The 19,419-nt window shown below is 46.1% G+C and overlaps 2 protein-coding genes across 2 annotated transcripts; both read right to left on the reverse strand.

Annotated features, from left to right (window-relative positions):
- Positions 1-1,062: 1,062 nt before the first annotated feature.
- Positions 1,063-15,913, reverse strand: IL1F10 (interleukin 1 family member 10). Its single transcript, XM_072770184.1, has 6 exons — positions 15,786-15,913; positions 10,314-10,424; positions 4,565-4,624; positions 2,454-2,539; positions 2,036-2,163; positions 1,063-1,750 (listed from the first exon to the last, which is right to left on the reverse strand). The coding sequence occupies exons 2-6, from the start codon at positions 10,358-10,360 to the stop codon at positions 1,538-1,540; spliced, it is 534 nt and encodes a 177-aa protein (XP_072626285.1). The 5' UTR covers positions 10,361-10,424; positions 15,786-15,913; the 3' UTR covers positions 1,063-1,537.
- Positions 13,377-18,934, reverse strand: IL36RN (interleukin 36 receptor antagonist). The gene is made up of 5 exons (XM_072770185.1): positions 18,851-18,934; positions 18,611-18,671; positions 16,972-17,057; positions 15,786-15,913; positions 13,377-15,591 (listed from the first exon to the last, which is right to left on the reverse strand). The coding sequence occupies exons 2-5, from the start codon at positions 18,637-18,639 to the stop codon at positions 15,367-15,369; spliced, it is 468 nt and encodes a 155-aa protein (XP_072626286.1). The 5' UTR covers positions 18,640-18,671; positions 18,851-18,934; the 3' UTR covers positions 13,377-15,366.
- Positions 18,935-19,419: the final 485 nt, after the last annotated feature.

The raw sequence follows: 19,419 nt of genomic DNA on the forward strand, positions 1-19,419 counted from the left end.
AGCTCAGATGTCACCGCCTTAAAAAGAGTCACTGCCCCAGACCACCTTCTCCAATGTTATATCTTTCAATACCTACCACCCACCCTTACCCTCTATCATATAAACTGTTCTTATTTGTTTAATGTTTCTCCCACTCAATGATCAGCTCCAAAGAAGCTTGTTCTTGTTCGCCCTCTTTTCCCCATCTCCCAGAACAAGAGTGGAATAAAAATGTGTGGAACAACATTGGGGTCAGATGGGCCCGGATATCTTGGGTTTCATCCTGTACAGCTCATGCGACCTTCAGCAAGTTATTTCACCCCTGCTGTTTCAGTGTCCTCATCTGTCAAAGGGATACAAATGTTCACCTTGCAGGGCAGCTCTGAAGGTGAAGACAGCCTGTCCTTGGCTACCTTGGTCCCTGGTGCATGTTGGATGGACGTGGAGTAGTTACACAGGAGAGAAAGAGTGCCAGCAGCCCATCACTCTGAGCACTGACACCATGGGCTCTCTGCCCACGTCTGTGCCTGACCCCACATTGTCTGTGAAATGGAGAGGGATCCTGGCTCTGAGGACAAATGTCAGTCCTGACTGCAAACTCTCAGCCAAGTCCCAACCCTGTATTGCTGGCTGGAACAAGTCAGCTCGGCCCTGCTCCACTATAGCCTTAAACTCAACACACTCAGTACAAACTCGCCATCTCTCCCTCGCTGATCCTCCTTGCTCCTCACAAGTCAAAACTAGCAGACAACCAGGGGCACTGATCAATCGGTTGAATGACTGATTAACTATGAAATATCTGATAGGCAAAGTACAAGATTTAAACTAAATCTACTAAAAATTATGAGCAGCCCAAGACTTTGTCCACCTGTAGACAGAGGGGGAGAGCTGGGTTCTGCCTGGAGCTTCTGGCTGTTTCTGGAAGTTGTAGAGCAGATGGGCTGCAGGAGAAGCTGTGGCAACCTTCCAAGAATTCACTGAGTGACTCATTCCCCTTTCAGTAAGCACTGTTCACAGGGATATACTAAGACCTTGTACTATTTTCCTATTGTTACTATAACAAATTACCACAAACGCAGTGGCTTAAAACAACACAAATTTATTATTTTAAAGTTCTGGAGGTCAGATGTCAGAAATGGGTTTCAGTGGACTAAAATTCAGTTGTTTCTCCTAGAATCTCTAGGGCATAATCCATTCCTGTGCCTTTTCCGGCTTCTGGAAGCCACCTGCATTCACTGGCTGGTAGCCCTCATCCCCTACGTTTGAAATTAGCAGCACAGTATTTTCCATTCTCTGGTTCTCACCCTCCTTCCTCACTCTTAGAAGGACCCTTGTGGTTATACTGGGACCACTGTGATAATCCAGATGCTCTCCCCATCTCAAGATCCTTACCTTCATCACATTTGCAAAGTCCGTTTTGCCTTGTAAGGTAACATTCACAGATTCTGGGGATTAGGATGTGGACATCTTTAGGAGGGGCATAATTTTCCTACCACAGATCCTGAGCAGGATGAGCTTGGTGCGGGGGCATTGGCCTGGAGCTCAGCCTCCTGCATCCCTACCGACTCTGCTCAAAGTAGAATTCAGTGCGGGCCAATGGCTCACTCTCCTTGACAAGTTGTACTGGCTGCTGGGGCTCAGCTGGGCCACAGAGAAACCAGCCAGGCCAGGCAGCAGCCTCAAGCTTGAAGGCTGAGCCTGAGCTTCTCTGGAAGAAGGTGAAGCGTGTAGCCTGTTCACCACCCTTGTACAGGTCCTCGATGTTCACATCCTGTGGGGGCAAGATGGCTGCTGCAGGATGAGGCCACTGGTTGAAGTGTCAGCCCTAGAGGCCTCTGGGGGTTGGCCAATGAGGGACTTTACAGGGAGGGTCCATACCCAGGGAAGGGCCTTCTGTAGGTTCTGGAGGGCAGGGGTCTTGGCACTAGGTGTAGAGGGAAGGGGAGGAATGTGTGGACCTGGCCGGGAGTCCCACAGATGGGTGCAGAGATGTCAGAGCATCCTGGAAGCCAGGCCATGCCTTCAGGGTCCCCCAGAAGAAGGTGTGGTTTCTCACCTCCAGCTGCAGGGTAGGCCCCTCTCCTGTCTCCACACATGCTAGGCAGCGACTGCCTCCCTGGATCCCCAGGAAGATGGGGACTTTGGTACGGTCCAGGCCTCTGTTGGGAAGTATGCAGATCTTCTCTGGGAGGAAAGAAAGAAGAGAGCCAGGAGATAAAAGGACCCAGATTGTAAGTTCTCAGTGAGCTAAGCCTGGGCAGGAAAAAACTGGGCCAGGGCACACCTGGCTTGACCCCTGCATGCAAGCTGCCAGGCAGGCTGGGACCCCTGCAGCGGTCATGACACTCCTAAAAGGAGAGGTCCTCAGCTGCTCCCTGCCTCTTCTTACTGTCACCAGGGCAGGAGGGAAGAGGAAAGCCAGTGGCAGGTGGAGCATGAATGTGTCCAAGGGGGTGGAGGCCCCAGATGCTCACCTGCACAGCAGTTGTCCACATTGGGATCTCCCACCAGGAGCTGGTCACCTCTGAAGTATAGAGCCTTCTGATCTGCATCCTTAATTCTGGAACAAGATGGTAGAGCTGACAGCCTGCTCCATTTAGGCAGCACCAAGCCCCAAAGTCACCCCCACGCTCTGAAGGATTACACTGAGCATTTAGGTGTTCTTCTCTCCTACAGGAGGAAGTAGGTGTATGACTCCACCCAAGAGTAGGTGAAACCAGGTCAGCCTTAAGGCAAGGGAAGGTCTTCTGGAACTCATGATTCTCAGAGGCTCCCTTTACCAGCGTTAGCCTCTGTCAGGGCTCTGGGCTAGCGAGGGAAGCCAGTGTCTTCTCACTAATGGGTAGACAGTTTTCCTGATTATGCTAGCCCCCTTTTCATGCCCTTCCTGAGAAATTTCCTAATGAGGCTCAGATGTCTCTCTAGAATAGAGTGACTCTTTTCCCAGATTTTCTGGGCCTGAACCAATTTTGCATAAATGTTTATTCCCTTCAAGGAAGGAATTAATTGAGTGTATAATAAAGTGTGGTTTGTGGGGCACCTGGGTGACTCAGTCAGTTAAGCACCCAATTCTAGATTTTATCTCTGGTCTTGATCTCAGGGTCATAAGCTCAAGCCCCATGTCAGGCTCTGTGCTTAGCACAGAGTCTGCTTGAAATCCTCTCTCCCTCTCTCTCTACTCCTTCCCTTCGAATGTGTGCTTCCTCTCTCAAATAAATAAAATCTTTTAAAAAAATAAATGTGGTTTGCTCTTCAAATATTTTAAAGACTTTCTTGTAGAGTAAAATCCACAAATCAGAAAAAAAAAATCTTATGTGACAGAAGGTTTGGCAACATGGTCACCCTGTTCCATGCAAGGTGTGTTCTAGGGTGAGCCCGTGCTATGGGTGCCAAATTTAGGAGGTCAGTGAAGAGCTGGAGGGTGTGATTACAGTCATTTGGGGTTGGCAGTGGTTCCAATGATCGGCATGGGAGGGTAAATACATGCAGGGGAGCAGGGAGGGAACTGTGGTTGAATGTACACAACATCAAAGTCCCGCAGGTTATTAGCTCGGTCACTTGGGTGTCTTCAAAATGTCTGTCAGTCACTCTCAGGACCTTGGGAGCCCACCCTACCTCCAAGGGCAGAACCTCTGGGCCAATGCCATCGCCTCCAGGAGATTTTTCTCTCTCAATAACAGCTAATTATAATATCCTTAGCTAATGACTGTATGTGTTTAAAGTAGGTTCACTTGTACAATAAAAATAAATTTCTGAAAAGACCTTGGACTTGCCAATTGGCATTCCCTCTCCAACCTGGGCAATGAGGACTTGTGGGTAATTCATCTGCCAGCAACATTCTATTTGGAGACCAGAACCCAAGTTAGATATGCCAAAGTGCTGACACCTGTTTTGTCATTTGGGTGCTTCACACACATGTGTCTTGCCATCCTAGGCACGTTGAAACTTCCTGGAGGCCCCAGCTGGCCCCCTCATGTCTAGCACAGGGCAGGCCCATGGTGGAACTGAGGAAATGCAGCCCAGAAGTCAGTCCTGTTTTATTTGTGTTATGTCTCATCTTGTTTCTCAAAGGGCTGGAGGCAGTTTACAATGAAAAAAATCACAGGCAATAAAATATACACTCTAAGTAGTGTCTCGAATGTCAAATGAGGTAAAAGTGACAGCTGGGAGTGCAGACAGGGAATAAAGGCCACGGAGGCTGACATATAAAGATGCTGTCACTGAGATTCAAAATTGTCTCTGAGTTCCTGGAGAGAGGAGGACGGAGCAGCACAGAGGGTGAATCCTGGCTCTGTGTGACATGAGGTAATTTATGTAACCTCTTTGAGCTTTGGTTTGAATGGACTCAGTCATGTCTCCCTTGTAGGTTACTCGGGATGGAGGCAAGGCAGTAGAAGGGCTGGCATCTTGAGGATGCTCAGGAAACAGAGCTATTGTTATGATCATGATGAATAAGCTTAATTATGGGTCACTTGAGATTTTTTGGGTGAGAAGGAGCTGCATCCCTATCCTTAGCCTTCTTTCCCTCTTCCCATGTCATCCCTAAACCCCTGGTTCATAAAGGAAGGACTCCAGGAAGACTTACATGTAGTATCGTGTCATGGGGAGGGAGCACATTCCTGTGATTGTGGGTGACTGGTCCTTGCTGAGAGAGAAGGAGAGAAGGGCTGTCAGAGAAGGAGGGTATGTAGAGCTGGGGGCAGGCTCCCTAGGGGTCCCCAAATCATTAAATCACAAACTGGAAAGATCTCACTAGGCTGCTTATGTATAATTGGCCTGCTGGAATCCACCATGGTCTCTCCAGCCCAGCAAGCTCCAGGCAGCTCTGCCTCACCCTCCTCTGGGGCCATCTGGCAGGGGTGTGAGCCCATGACATGTGCATGGTGCTAGCTTGGGGAAACCAAAGAATGGGTTCCTCAAAGATTTTAGACAGGAGTACTTCCTGGGGATGAAACTGAGGTGGCATGTGCTCCAGCCTCACAGTTTGGGGATGAGCTGAGCTCAAATCATGTCCCACTGCCCAGCCTGGTCCTAGAGTCACCACACTACTGTCCTCCCCGACCTGAGCTGAGGGAATAGCAGCGCTACCGGGAGGCATCACCAGCCTGCTGCTGGAGGGTGTAGGATCTCCCTTCAGGGTTAGCCTCATTCCTAGAGATTGGAACATTCTGCCAAGACTGTGAAAGAGACCACCCACCCCACCCCACCCCCATTCTGCTCCAGATGTAAAACAGGACAGGCCTGAAATATAGAGACTTGTGTGTTTGAGGATGAGTGATCTAAATTGTATCCTATTATTAATCCTGGACCACTCAAATTTGAGGATGAGTGATCTAAATTGTATCCTATTATTAATCCCGGACCACAAAGCTTCACACGGCTCTCCTCTCCTTCTGGTTGGATTGTCCTGCCCTAGAGCTTTTCCCCAAAATGACCACCTTCAGAAAGGCCATTCCAGAACCTAGCAAGGAAGAAAACCCAGAGTCAATCAGGGCAAAAGAGTGGTAGCCATTAAAAGTAGCCCAGAAAAGTAAATGCAAGGGCGGCTGGGGCTGAGGTATACACAGTAGGTCTGATTCTCACTGAGTAAGAAGAGGAAATAGAAAAAAAAGAGGGGATAGTAGAAACTAAGAAGGAACAGGGGAAAGAATGGGGACAGAAAGGAGCAGGGCTCAGAGGGAGAGAGTTTGACATGGAGGGACATTTTGAAAAGTGGGTGAGGAGGAACAGGTTGATGATGACAGCAGGGCTTCTGGCCACGCCAGTAGCACTGAGCTCCAGTGCCCAGTGTTAGTACTGGATCTGCCACTTAGTCACTGTGGACAAGTCATTTTCCATCCCTGAACTTGGAGGTGGGCATTTAAGTTTTGGTGAGAGCAAAGAATAACAGGGTGCCTCTAGGAGTGCAAATTCTGATGGATGTCGGTGACATGATTAAAATCTTAAAACAGGGATCCCTGGGTGGCGCGGTGCATGGAGCCTGCTCCTCCCTCTGCCTGTGTCTCTGCGCCTCTCTCTCTCTCTGTGACTATCATAAATTAATTAATTAATTAATTAGTTAATTTAAAAAAATAAAATAAAATCTTAAAACATTCTACACATACTTTAATATCACCTGTTCCCCTTATTATAAGGAAAAGTAATGGATTGTCCAAATGTTTAATTATAAAGATGTTCACTTTATTCAGACAGTAGTAAGAATTTGGAAATAAGCTAAATGTCCAATAGCACATCATTAGTTTAAAAAATGATGGCAAATTAAGTAAATAAGAAACATGTACATTAAAGATGATATTGTGGAAGAACATTTTACAACATCAAAATATGGGAAGTGGAAAATTCAGGTTATAAAGAATGTGTGCCTTATGATCCCATTTAAAGGCACACACACTGAGAGATACACCCAGGGATAAAGACTGTCCATATTGTTACACCACCTGTCTTCAGCAGGCAGAATTATGAGTGATTTCCTTTTAAACATGTCTTAACATCTTTACTATATGAACATGAATTTCCTTTGCAGTATAAAGCAGGTTTTCATTTTTTTCAAAAATTGAAATCCTCAAAGAGTTAAAAATAGAGCTACCCTAGGACCCAGCAATTGTACTGCTGGGGATTTACTCCAAAGATACAGATGCAGTGAAAAACTGAGACTCCTGCACCCCAATGTTTATAGCAGCAATAGCCAAACTGTGGAAGGAGCCTCGGTGTCCATCGAAAGATGAATGGATAAAGAAGCTGTGGTCTATGTATACAATGGAATATTACTCAGCCATTAGAAATGGCAAAAACCCACCATTTGCTTCGACATAGTTAGAACTGGAGGGTATTATGCTGAGTGAAGTAAGTCAATTGGAGAAGGACAAACATTATATGGTCTCATTCGTTTTGGGGAGTATAAAAAATAAGAAAGAGAATAAAGGGGAAAGGAGAGAAAATGAGTGGGAAAAATCAGTGAGGGGGACAGAACATGAGAGACACCTAACTCTGGGAAATGAACAAGGGGTAGTGGAAGGGGAGGTGGGCAGGGGGATGGGGTGAAACGGTGATGGACACTGAGGGGGGCACTTGACAGGATGAGCACTGGGTGTTATGGTATATGTTGGCAAATCAAACTCCAATAAAAAAAATTGAAATCAGTTAAAGTCATTGGCTCCCAAACACGCCTGCCCACCAATCACCTGGGGGCCTCTGGATAAGTACTATTTTCTGGGCTAAAGTTTCTGATTCTCCAGTGTTTGAAGTGACTCCATGACTAGCCAGGCTTGGGAACTGGTACACCATCTCGATTTTTCTCACTCTCAGTAGAACATATAAATCACCTGCCGATTTTGGTTCCCTAGGTCTAGGCTGGAACCTGAGACTGTGCATTTCAAACATGAAACCAAGTGATATGAATACCGCTGGTCCCTGGCCACACTTTGAGTGGCAAAGGACTAGTAAGATGGACAGGCTGCCAGCAGCGTGGCCTCAGTGCAAGCACTCTTAATGCTGTGCCATCTCTCAACTGAACCACTGGGGCTCCTTTGGTTGTAGCTGCAAAAATATGGGAAGCCTAGTAGCTTTGCCAAAGTCTGGCTGGGACAGATCAAGTGGAGGGCTCTGTGTGTGAGGATGAGGACTCCCACTCTTGGTCACTGTCAGCACATGGGGAGGCGGGCAGAAATTCAGTGCTGGTCCAGTCCAGCTGGATCCCTGGGGGCCCCAGAAGCCTTTTGTCCCGGCCTAACCCTAAATCCCAGTATTTTTCTCAAAGACTCCCATATCAGCCACCCCCTACCTGGGTTCTGGCTAGACTGTGATGAGGTGAATAGGAGTGAGAAGCCGGCCTCTCGTCCATCAGAGAGCCTGGGGTTCTGGTGCTGAGTGTCTGCCATGATCCCTCTCAATGCACCACACACTCCATACCTTAAGCTTTCCCTTCCCTATCATCACCAAGTGACCTTTCCCTGGACTTTGGTCTATAGTCCTCTCTGGACACCACTTCTGCCTGTCTCAGACTTCATCAATCCACCTGTCCTGAGTCAAAAACAATTATCCAAGTAGTGCTAGGCTTTCTCCATCACACCCTCTCCTCTTTCTCCTATACATTTTCTATGTGGACTATGTTCTCTCCAAACCCATATGTTAACTTCTGTGGAGCCAAATCTAAAGACTCTTTTGATTCCTCTAATATTTGGCTTCTGCCTCTTCAGAGCTCTTGACATTGATTGATTCATTCACACCTCCATTTTCCCCTTCTCAGGTTCATGTAGATTCTCCCTTCCATTTGGCGGTGTTCCTAAGGTGGAAGTCACAAGTCTAAGTCCTAAGCACTTTCTCTTGTACTGCATGGATTTGCCATTCACTCATTTCCAGAGCTGCAGTGATCATCTTGGTCTAATGCTTCCCAAGCCCCAACTGAACATGCTATTTTATCTCCAACAGTCTATAGGACACCTACCTTTGGACATCCTGCCATCACACTCAACCAAACAGATATGAAATCAAATCAATCTTTTCCTCCTCTCAGCCCATTCATCTCCCCCCTTTTCCTTATTCTAAGTCTGATTTACCAACAAGTACTGATAAGTTATTCTTTAAAATGTAATTTTGTCAGGGCACCTAGGTGGCTCAGTGGGTGAGCATCTGCCTTCAGCTCAGGTCATGATCCCAGGGTCCTGGGATCATGTCCCACATCAGGCTTACCATGGTGAGCCTGCTTCTCCCTCTGCCTGTGTCTCTGCCTCTCTCTCTCTCTCTCTCTGTCTCTCATGAATAAATAAGATCTTTTATAAAAAATGTAATTTTGTCTCCTTTTTAAAGATTTAGTTATTTGAGAGAGAGAGAGAGAGAGCATGAGTAGGAGAAGCAGAGGGAGAGAGAGAGAATCTCAAGCACACTCCATGCTGAGCATGGAGCCCGATGTAGGGCTCAATCCTACCACCCAGAAATCATGACCTGAGCTGAAATAAAGAGTCAGATGCTTAACCAACTGTGCCACCTAGGTGCCCCTAAAATGTAACTTTGTCTTCCTAATAGCCACTGGACCTGTGCCTGGATTCCTGATTTTTCTACCTTTAATCTAGTCCAACCTATGTGAGGTACCTGGACCTATATTCTAGGTATTGCTTTCACAACATCCCCACCCCACTCTAGAATCTACAGTGGCTGCCCATTTCATCATCATTTGGCCCTGATTCACTTTTATGAGTGTATTTACTTTTCTGTGGACACTAAACCACCCCTCTAGGCACGTGCCTTCTTCTTATCTTTCCAGTGGGCATGCTCAGAGTTGTCTTTGATTTCCATGGCTCAAAAGCCATGCCCCATCCTTTCCATCCATTCAGGTCTTTTGGCATTAGAGCCACTGGATATGTTATCATTTATCCATAGATTGAGTCTCTGGCTCTACCAAATTAATTATCAGGTCAGAGTAACAGCTCAGACATATGAAGTTATGTCACTTAACCTCCAGTTCTCAGTTTCAGCATCTATAAAATCATAGAATTAGAGTCTGTGGTTATTAAGATTCTTTCCAAATCAACCTATCTATGATTCCATGACTCAGAGTTTAATGAATCTTTACTCTTGTAACCCTACTCTGAACTCCTATTAAATTTCACTGTATTGTGTATTGTTCTATATACAGACATATTTTCCCTTATAAAAGTTAAGAATATCTTGATCCATGAAGGGTAGCATGTATCTTCTTCCCACCACCATGACACACACATATACTTACAACCAGGACATAGAAACACACATGGGAGATTTCAACCGCGGTTGGGTTCTAGACCTAAATCTGCTACCAATTTGTCTTGCCACCTTAGAAAATCCCCTGTAGTCCCTGGGCCTCCCACTAGTTATTACAATGAGAGGCTAGGCAAGGTCAGTATTTTTCAAAACTAAGTTTCACAATGAAAATTTACAAGGAAACCTAATGAAAGTAAAACAGATAAAGGGGGCTTGCTTTTGCTGAAACAGAGCATGATGGTGACACCAGAACCCTGCGAACACTGTACTGTCCTTGACCACTACAGCAAGCACCGGGGCATACCCCAAGCCTCACCACACACTTGAATTCCACTGGCCTAGCTATCTGAAATTACTTTTTAAAATCTTCTTATCTAAGTATTTTTAAATCTTGACTTGGCTTAACCAATGCCTTCTCTCAAATTCTTTCTATGTGCTCCCAGACTTATTTAGCATCCCATGAAATTCTGTGCAGGGGGTACCTTGTTATCTAGAGAGCTTGCCAAGAGGCATTGAGGGAGGGGATGTATCAGAAATATTGACAGAAATGAGAAGGAAAACGAGAAGGAGAGATAGAATACTGCCTATCAACCACTGACCTGTAATCCTGGAAGCCTGGAATGTCCAACTGATTTCTCCAGGGCATCTGCCCTGAGTTTATACTGTCTGGTCAGGGTGGGTCAAGCCTGCAGCAATCTTTATAATTGGCTCTAGGATGGGAAAGAAGAGACTAGAAATTTCACAATGCCTTTAGTACAGAGTGGATAATAAGAAGGTGGGGCATTAATGAGTGTTTGTTGAAGGGGGAGAGACTCATCCATTAACCCCTAGCAGAAGCCAGTCGCTGGGCCCCTGCTCATAGCTACTGTCATTGACATTGTTATTGGTGTTTTCAATAGCCAGGTAGACAGTCTTGGGGTCAGATGTCTTCATATTACCTTCCCTTTGGTGCCCCCATGGGGCTCTGTCCTAGACTTAGAGAGGTAGAGGAGGCAAGAGGGGATGCATCTGAGGGGCCCAAAGACAGAGCAACCTTTGGTGTTTTAAGCCAGGCTGCAGCCAGTGAGATAAGAGAGGGGACTGATGGCATTACATGTATGGCCCAGTTTGGAAAGAGGGGAGGGAAGCTTTTCAACAGGTCCTATATTAGCTGATACTAGGTTGATGACACAGAACATCTAAGGAAACCCACCTACAGAGGACATTGACCTTAGATACATGCTGGGACTGAGCAGCCATCACATGCCCTGAAGTGCTTGGACACATGACAGTGTGAGCAGGGCAGAAGTAAAGAGAATACTCAAGCCTCTAATCAACATTACTTAACTCAGTCCATCCATCCACCTATCTGTCTGTCCAATCAACCAACGATCCACCCATCCACCAATCCACCCATCCACCCATCTATCTATTCACAAGGGTCAGAGAAGCTTAGCATAGTGTTCTCTGGGGACCATCTGCCTTATGGTAATTTTCACTCTAAAGTCATTTGCACAGTTCCACAAAGGGCCTGGTAAGAAAGTAGGAGAGGTCCTCATGCAGATGCTTAAAGGGTGACAGATAAGAAAAGATGGGAGGGAGGGGACCCAATTTCTGTTTCTTAAGGCCAACAGTCATTCTTCACCCCTCTCCCAATCTCTTATCTCTCTGGAAAGGGCCAACACATGGGGTATTATGCCAGGTAATCAATGAGCATTTACTGAGCATTTCACTGCTGTGTGACAAAGACATGCAGTGCATAGTCCCTGTTGTTAGATAGCTTTACGGTTCAGCTGGGGAGCTAAGTCATAAACACTTAAAAAGATAATTAAGAAGGCCAGACTCTAATCTGTGGGACAAGAGCACATTGGAAACGATAGAGGCAGAGAATCTCCTTGAATTAAAAAAAAAAAAATTCCCAGAATTGAAAGGGCCTGAGTCATGGCATATAGGCTTCCTCCAAATGGAGAAACCTGTGCGACGGCACCCCTGAGACATAGTTAATCAGGCTCTTCTTCAACACTTCCGCAACCTCTTAAAGGAACCCTAACAGTGTATGTGGTCCTTGCGGTTAAAATTTTTGGGTCACACATAATTTCTACTCATTAGTCCTGCTTGTGCCTCCTGGAATTACACAGAACAAGTTTATTTTTCTATGAGGCAGAGCTTTGAGTGTTTGAATGGAGCTCTCTGTGCTTTGCTTCTCCAGGATAAAGAGCTTCAGCATCTTAGCCTCTGCCCTTAGGATTTGGTCTTAGGACACTCTCTATTACTCAGAACACACTTGTAGTCCTCAATGCCTATAACTGGCACCAATGCATTTCACCTCTATAAATACAGGCCAATCTGGGGGCTTATACTGAAATTGAAGAAATCTAAAACCACTATGTCTCTTTCAAAAAAGAGTCAGGATGCCAGGGTCCCCTAGCCTATACATTCCTAAAGGCAGCATTTAATACTCCTTCCTTTTCTATGGATTCATATCAGGTTATCTCTGCTGAAACCGTTTTGAACTCTACCATCTTACAAATGATGAATCAATCACTTTAGGCTGGAGAAAGCTTCCAGGTTGAGGTGAAATTTCAGCTGCTCCTTGAAAGGTGGGCCCATTTAGATGGGTGGAGGAGAGAGAAAGAATATTCCAGGGTGGAAGAATAGTTTCCACCTTCTGTACTCACTGATTTCCAGTTATTTGTCAAATATTATTTGAGGTGCTTAGAAACAAATTGATACAGCCTTGACCTTGAGGTCATTTCAGGGGCCATAGAAGTTGGCATAGCAATGTAGCACAGAGTAGATAACCAGAGATCTCAATTCAGCAAAGCCTTCTTGGAGGAGATGATGATATGAGACTATGAATGGGCCTGTGGGCAAAGAAAGAGTGTGAACTGGATCTGTAGAAACAAGCTTGATGCCCGGAGCTCATGTTCTTGATACTTCTGAGAGGTCTGTGATACAACTTATGCTGTCTGCTACCTGAAGGCTTTGGCGGCATCTGGGTCTCAGTAGCTCCACGGAGACAGACCCTTCTGGTCTGGCCACCTCCTTGCTAGTGCCTCAGCAGAATATGAACCTGCCAAGCTTGTCTGACTGGTGAGGTGCAGGAAGAATGCCTGGGGCTCAGATTTAGACCTCTCCTCTGGCTTCTGTTCTGATCCCCTAGAGTTTAGAAGGTAGGGGTGCTGGAGTGACAGTCCTTGGCATGTCAGACTGGAACTGCAAAGGTAATCAAGGAGGAACTAAATCTTGCAGGAACAGAGAATATTCAACAAATTTAGTATGATCAACTTTTAAACAGAATGTTTGGGGAAATAAAAGGTCAGATGTTAATTTTGAGAAGGGAAATGAAACTATTGGAGAAAATTGTAACCATAATAAAATAAATGTATTTCTTTCTCTTTCCCTCTGTATTAGTTATCTCATTGCTGTATAACAAGTGACCCCAAAATTTAATTGAGGAGTCTGAGTGGCTCAGTCAGTTAAGTGTCCAACTCTTGGTTTCAGCTCAGGTCATGATTTCAGGGTTATGAGATCAAGCCTTGTGTCAGACTCCATGCTCACTGGGAGTCTGCCTGAGATTCTCTATCTCCCTCTGCCCTCCCCACTTATGTGTGCCTGTGCTCTCACTCTCTCTCTCTCTCTCTCAAAAGATGAATAAATCTTAAAAAAAAAACCTTAGCAACTGAAAGCAAAAACATTTATTTTCTCAGTTTCTGAGAGTTGGGGATCTAGACCCGCTTAGCAGGGTGGTTCTGCTTCAGAGTTTCTCTTGAGGTGGCAATCAAGTTGTCGGCCAGAGTTGTGTCATCTGAATGCCTGACTGGGGCTGGGGAAGCTGCTTCCAAATGCACTTATGTGGCAGTTGGTAGGAGCTTCATTTTTCAACACATGGGTCTCTTTTTAGGGCTGCTTAGGAGATGGCAGCTGGCTTCCCCAGAGCAAGTAAACAAAGAGAGAAAACAAGATAGAGGCTGCAGAGTCTTTTGTAATCTAATCTCAAAAGTGGCATAATATTACCTCTGCCACATTCTGTTGGTCACAGAGAAAATGTGGGTACAATGTGGGAAAAGACACACACACGATGTGAGATGGGATCAGCAACGGCTGTGTTAATGTCATAGGGCCACCACAACCAATTACCACACAGCTGGTGATTCAAAATAATAGAAATTTGTTCTCTCACAGTTCAGGAGACTAGAAGGCCATCCTCCCTCTGAAGGCTTTGGGAAAAAATTCTTCCTTGCCTCTTCCTAGCTTCTGGCAGTTGCCTCAATCATGGCATTTCTTGCCTTATTGCAGTGAAAGTACAATCTCTGCCTCCATCTTCACATGGCCTTCCTGGTCTCTGTGTGCCTACGTGTCTTCTCCTTTTCTTGCACATGCAGTCATGTTGGATTTAGAGCCTACCCGAATACAGCATGACCTCTTAACTAATTGTATCTGCAAAGAACCTAATTCCAAATAAGGTCACAGTCTAAGGTATCCAGAAGGAAATAAATTTCAACCAGCACAGGATCCTTTGGAGGCTGAAACCCACACCTTGCAATCTTAGGGAGCTGTGACCACTCTAGGTCCAGAATTGTTCTTTCTATAAATTCCTTCTTCAGGAGATTTCAACCATGCTAACTCATCATATTCTCTTTCTTTGCAGGTTTGAGGAGATCTATGTTCTGATTCTTGCTGCTGCTGACCAGCAGAGTTCAATTCAATTTGAATTTCACTCAGGGAGTGCCGAGGATGGTCACAAATATTGTCTGCTCTGTTTTCCCCAAGATTAACTTATTTATTACACAAGGAGTCCATCTTCATCATGGAAGAATTAGAAAATGCAAATAAATAAAAGAACAAAAAGAAAAATCACCTATAATTGCTAAATTGATATTGCTAAAATTGAAGTAAACTCTTTCAGACTTCTATGCAGACACATATAGATATTTTTTAAATTAAAATGAAATTACAAGATATGCTACTTTGTAATTTGCTCTTCTCACTTAGAATGCCACGAGCAACTTTTCATGGGAATAGATACCAGTATCTTGGATTTTAATGGTACCTCAGGCTTCAAAAGGTAATGCCTGGACATTCTTCAGCCTTCTGAGCTGGAGTCATTCCTCGGACATCACCACCCTCTGCTGCCATGGCTAGAGCACGAGGGTTGATATGGAAAAGATAGAATATGATGGCAGCTGAGTTGTAAGGAAGAGGGATGGGGCTGGGCCTTGGGTCTCTAACTCTATGACCTCCCTATTCTGCATACTGGTGGATGACAGGACTTCATGTGAGCAGCTGGTGGCCCTAATAGGCTCAACTTGGGATGGACTGGTCTGTGGGGCTCCAGACTACTGGGTAAGTTACCATGAAGCATGAAGGATTTCCACAATTCCCTCAACCCTGACCCCTTAGGAACCTTTTTATGTGATTTCCAATTCATCTTGAGTGGTTTTTGCAAGATTCCACAGAAGTAGCACCACTCAACAGGGAAAGAAAATGTGGACAAAGCCCCAAATCTCAGAAGGATTTACCTAAACTGGGAATCAAAAGGGAGAGTGGCCGAGTGCCAGCCAGAGGTGAGGCCCTGAGAGCAGATGGTGGGTGGCTGCCATCAGTGTCCTCCTCCACCTCTGCCCCGCCTGAGCTGCCTCTGCTCAGGTAGGTTCTGAGGGATGCATTGCCCTAGTCACACTGCTGGAAGTAGAAGTCTGTGATGGGGTTGTCCCAGCTGGCATCCTCTGAGAGCTGGGTAAGTCTGAGAGGCTGGTCTGCTTCAGGCACGGTGCAGAGGAACCAGCCTGGGTAGGCAGCTGACTCAAAGCTGGAGGTGAGCCCCGTGTCCCGCCGGTAGAAGGTGAAGCTCTTGGATTCCTTGGCACCAAGGTAGAGTTCCATGATGTTTACTGGCTGTGAGCAGAGGGGCAGGTGAGGGGAAGGAGTGGAGGAGGCAGGAGAACTGGGCTGGGGGCATGGAAAGGCAGGGCTGCAATCACAGAACCCTGTGAGGGAGAGGAGCTCAGGCCCTAGGATGCATGGCCCAGTGGCTTCAGGATCTGCTGGCTTATGAGGTCAGATAGCAAGGAAGCCCCCACAGGACTCACCTCTAGTTTCAGAGTTGGTTCCTGCCCTGTCCCACACGACAGGCACTGGCTTCCTCCCTGGACGCCCAGGATGACTGGAGACAGCTTGGCATCCAGAGACCGGTTGGGGACAACACTGATCTCCTCACCTAGAGAAAGGGAGCCATATTCAGGGGAATCTTCCCCTACATCGTGGACTTTGGAGAGCAAGACCTGCATGAGACATCCTGTCCCTAGACTGGGAAAAGGGAAGCCTGTTAGCCGCTGTCATCTAGGGAAGGGTGGTCTCTTGCCAACTGGCCCAATGACATTGAGGCATGTAAGGACATTGTACCATACATATTCCCATCCCTAGGCCCATCCTCTTATCCAGGTTCAAACCTTCAAGTCTTTTCTAAGCTCTAGGGAAGATCTGACCATTTCCTTTAATGCCTCTTGCCCTTCTGGCCTTGTTTTGGAAACTTGATTTGGTAAGACTATCATCAGATTTATTCAGGCATATTTATACCTTCTGTGATATTCCTGAGAACAAGAGGGTCTCCTTCTTCTCTGTACCATCCCCCACCACACATACAAACACATACACATTCACACATACATACATGCATGCATACACACATACACACAAGCACACACAGCCTGGCAGGAGTATCTGCCTGGCTCCACAGCCCAGTAAAGGTGTCCCAAGTGGGCAGGTATGTGCTATTTTAGAAACAAAACCTGTCATAGTGTATGGGGCAGAAGAAGTAAGCATGAGGCCAGATGGTACCACCTGCTATCTGGGTTGCATCACTCTGAGTAACCAAGAATCCCCACAGAGCAGAGGGGACCCTGTGTAAAGGGGTGGAAAGTCACTCTCACATGGGAATAAAGGCCTAGAGGCCTGTTTCAGATCTCTCCTCAGTACTGGGTCCCAGGAAAAGGAAGGTTTGGCCTAAGTCCACCTATGAGGGAAGAACAAAGCATTCATCCTGGAAAATATTCACACGTTTGCATAGAGGCTTCAGGTGGCACTGGGGCATGTGTCCTCACTTTGGTACAAGGTATAGTATTTTAATTGTCCTGCTTTTATGATGTCCCCTCTACTGTGTCAGGTCTGGGATCTGTAGGCCTGTGCCAGTTTGCATAGCTATTCTAAGCCCTCTTCAGGCCCCCTCCTCTCAGTGTATAGACACCTAGGGACATAGGGTCATTTTTTACCACCAACCTTTGATGACCTTCCCTGCATGCAGCCCTCCAGCTAGAAGCTGGTTATCATGCAGATAAAGTACCTTCAGTGCTGCATCCTTCATTCTGAAACATCAAGACACTTAGTTAGGGGAGGGATGGGTGTTTGTTCAGGCTGGCTGGGCTCTACAGAGTCCCCCAGTATCAGGCATTGTCTCTGTCTCCTCCCACTGTGCCAGAAGTAACTGCCCAACCTTCTCTGCCAGCCTGCTGGGCTCATACCCTACCAATGAGATAATAACACAGCCTCCCATCTGACTCTTGATTTTGCTCCTTCACCTTATTCCATCTTTTCTACACCAACCAATATTCTCCATGTGTGGACTGTGAGTCAGAGTGCTGGGTTCTTGTCTGGCTGTGCCACCATTGCTGCTGAGTCACAACAGATAAGCTGCTTGCTCTCTCTGGGCCTGAGTCTCCCCATTGCTAAATTAAGACAATGGGTTAGATAATCCCCAAGCCTCTTCCAGATGAAAATATGATTCTTCAATCATTTTTAAAGACATGAAGTCACATTTACTTCCATTTATTAAGTGAGGAATATCTTTACATTTAAAATTCTTGGGGCGTCTGGATGACTCAGTCAGTTGAGCATCAGACTTTTGGTTTCCAGCTCAGGTTGTGATATCAGGGTCATGAGATTGAGCCTTGTGTCAGGCTCGAGCTCCGTGCAAAGTCTGCTTAAGTTCCTCTCTCCCTCTCCCTCTGCCCCTCCCCACTAGGCACACTCTCTCTCAAATAAATAAATAAATCTTTAAAAAGTACAAAAAATTAAAATTATTTCATTTTACTTTTCAAACTTATTTCTCATCTCTGATCACAGTTGATTTTTTGACATCCTGTGAGGTGAAAAATATATCCTAAAGTGGGTTTCTTCAGAAATTATATGGAAATAAGTATGCTATGTGAAAACTGGTTCAGTGATGGCTAAACACAAACAAATCTCATTCAAAGTTACTAATATATTGCATTGCACTGTGGTTCTCTTATAAGAAGACACAGTGGTATTTCCCACATGACTTGATCAAGGAGCAGCACTGTAAAGCCACTCATAGGATTGGGGATCTACAGAACACACGTTGGGAAAAGCTATGGTAGACTCTGAGTTCAGAGTAAGCAAAGACCATTTTCAGTCACTAGTGCAAAATCCAGAACGCAGCAGACTGACTGGCTCAGTACACGCCAGTGGACAGAGAGATTGATTGACTAAATCATTTTGTTGTTGTTTCGCCCTGAAGGGCAGCAGGGAGGTAATGGAGCAGAGTGGCTGGACTGACATCAATTCATCCCAGTGGGTGGTAACAGCTCCGACTGGGTCTCCTGACTTCCCTTCTCATTATGGATACTCAGGGCTGCGGCTGCACACAGACTGATGCACTTGCTCCCTCTTCTCATCAGGGAACCCCCATGAGGTGGCCAGCCTCAGCTTGACAGAGGCTGGAAAAACTTCTCTTAGGACAATGAAGGGCTGTTCACAACTTCCGAGCTGCCCACCCACCCATGAGAGCCCCAGCTCTGGGCAGCCACAGCCCTTCTCTACCCAGAAAGGATGGACAACGGGTCTACCCATAACTTACTTCCCCCAGAGGACACACCCAATCAGAGGTTCAGATACTCACCGGAAGCACAGCGCCCCACTCAGGACCATCTTTAGCTTCAAAGTGTGTAGACTCTCTTATTCTGAAATAACACAAAATCTTAGGTGGAGATATAGACTGAGCTGGCAGGGGCCTGGGTAGCAAACAGCCTTCTGACCCCGCCCACAGTATGTGAACATCCCCCACAGAACAGAGGGTTCTAGAGGTGCGGAGAGCCTCAATCCTGCTGGGGAGAATGAAACCCAGCTCCCCAAAGGACACCTCAGAATGCTCCTTTCTCCTGGCAGAGCCTGTGTATCTGCCCGTTCCTCTGGGATGCCTCAGCCCTTTTAATAATGCACTAGGGAGGAGCCCCTGAAACTGCCAGAAGCTGAGGAGGAGCAGGGTTTCCCAGGTATTTCACACCACCCTAAGCCTCTGGAAACACCTACTGTTCATTACCTCTCCCAGGGAAGGAAGGTTCTGCAGATAGCATTCTTTCAGCAATTCTGATGAATTTCCAAGGGGCTTTCCAGCTCTTCAAGAGCACTCAGCTCCCAGACCTTAGACACTTCCAGACCCAAAGGCTTCAATGCAAATAGCCCCTCAAGGAAAGCAGATTTCAGAACAAATTCCCCCTTTCTCCTCCCTTCTTCTCTTCCTTCTGTCCTTCCTTCCTTTGCCAGGCCTATGGAAAATGCCAGAGGTGGGGCTTTCCTGCTCAGGCAATGTTTTAGTCTACATTTTCATCGTAGAAAAAACCTGAAAGTCCAGATTGGAAAAAAAATCCATGAAAACTTGTCTTCTAAAAAAAAAAAAAAAAAGAAAGAAAGAAAACTTGTCTTCTTTGA

The sequence above is a fragment of the Canis lupus genome, chromosome 12 (assembly GCF_048164855.1).
Source record: "Canis lupus baileyi chromosome 12, mCanLup2.hap1, whole genome shotgun sequence".
Classification (NCBI taxonomy): Eukaryota; Metazoa; Chordata; class Mammalia; order Carnivora; family Canidae; genus Canis; species Canis lupus.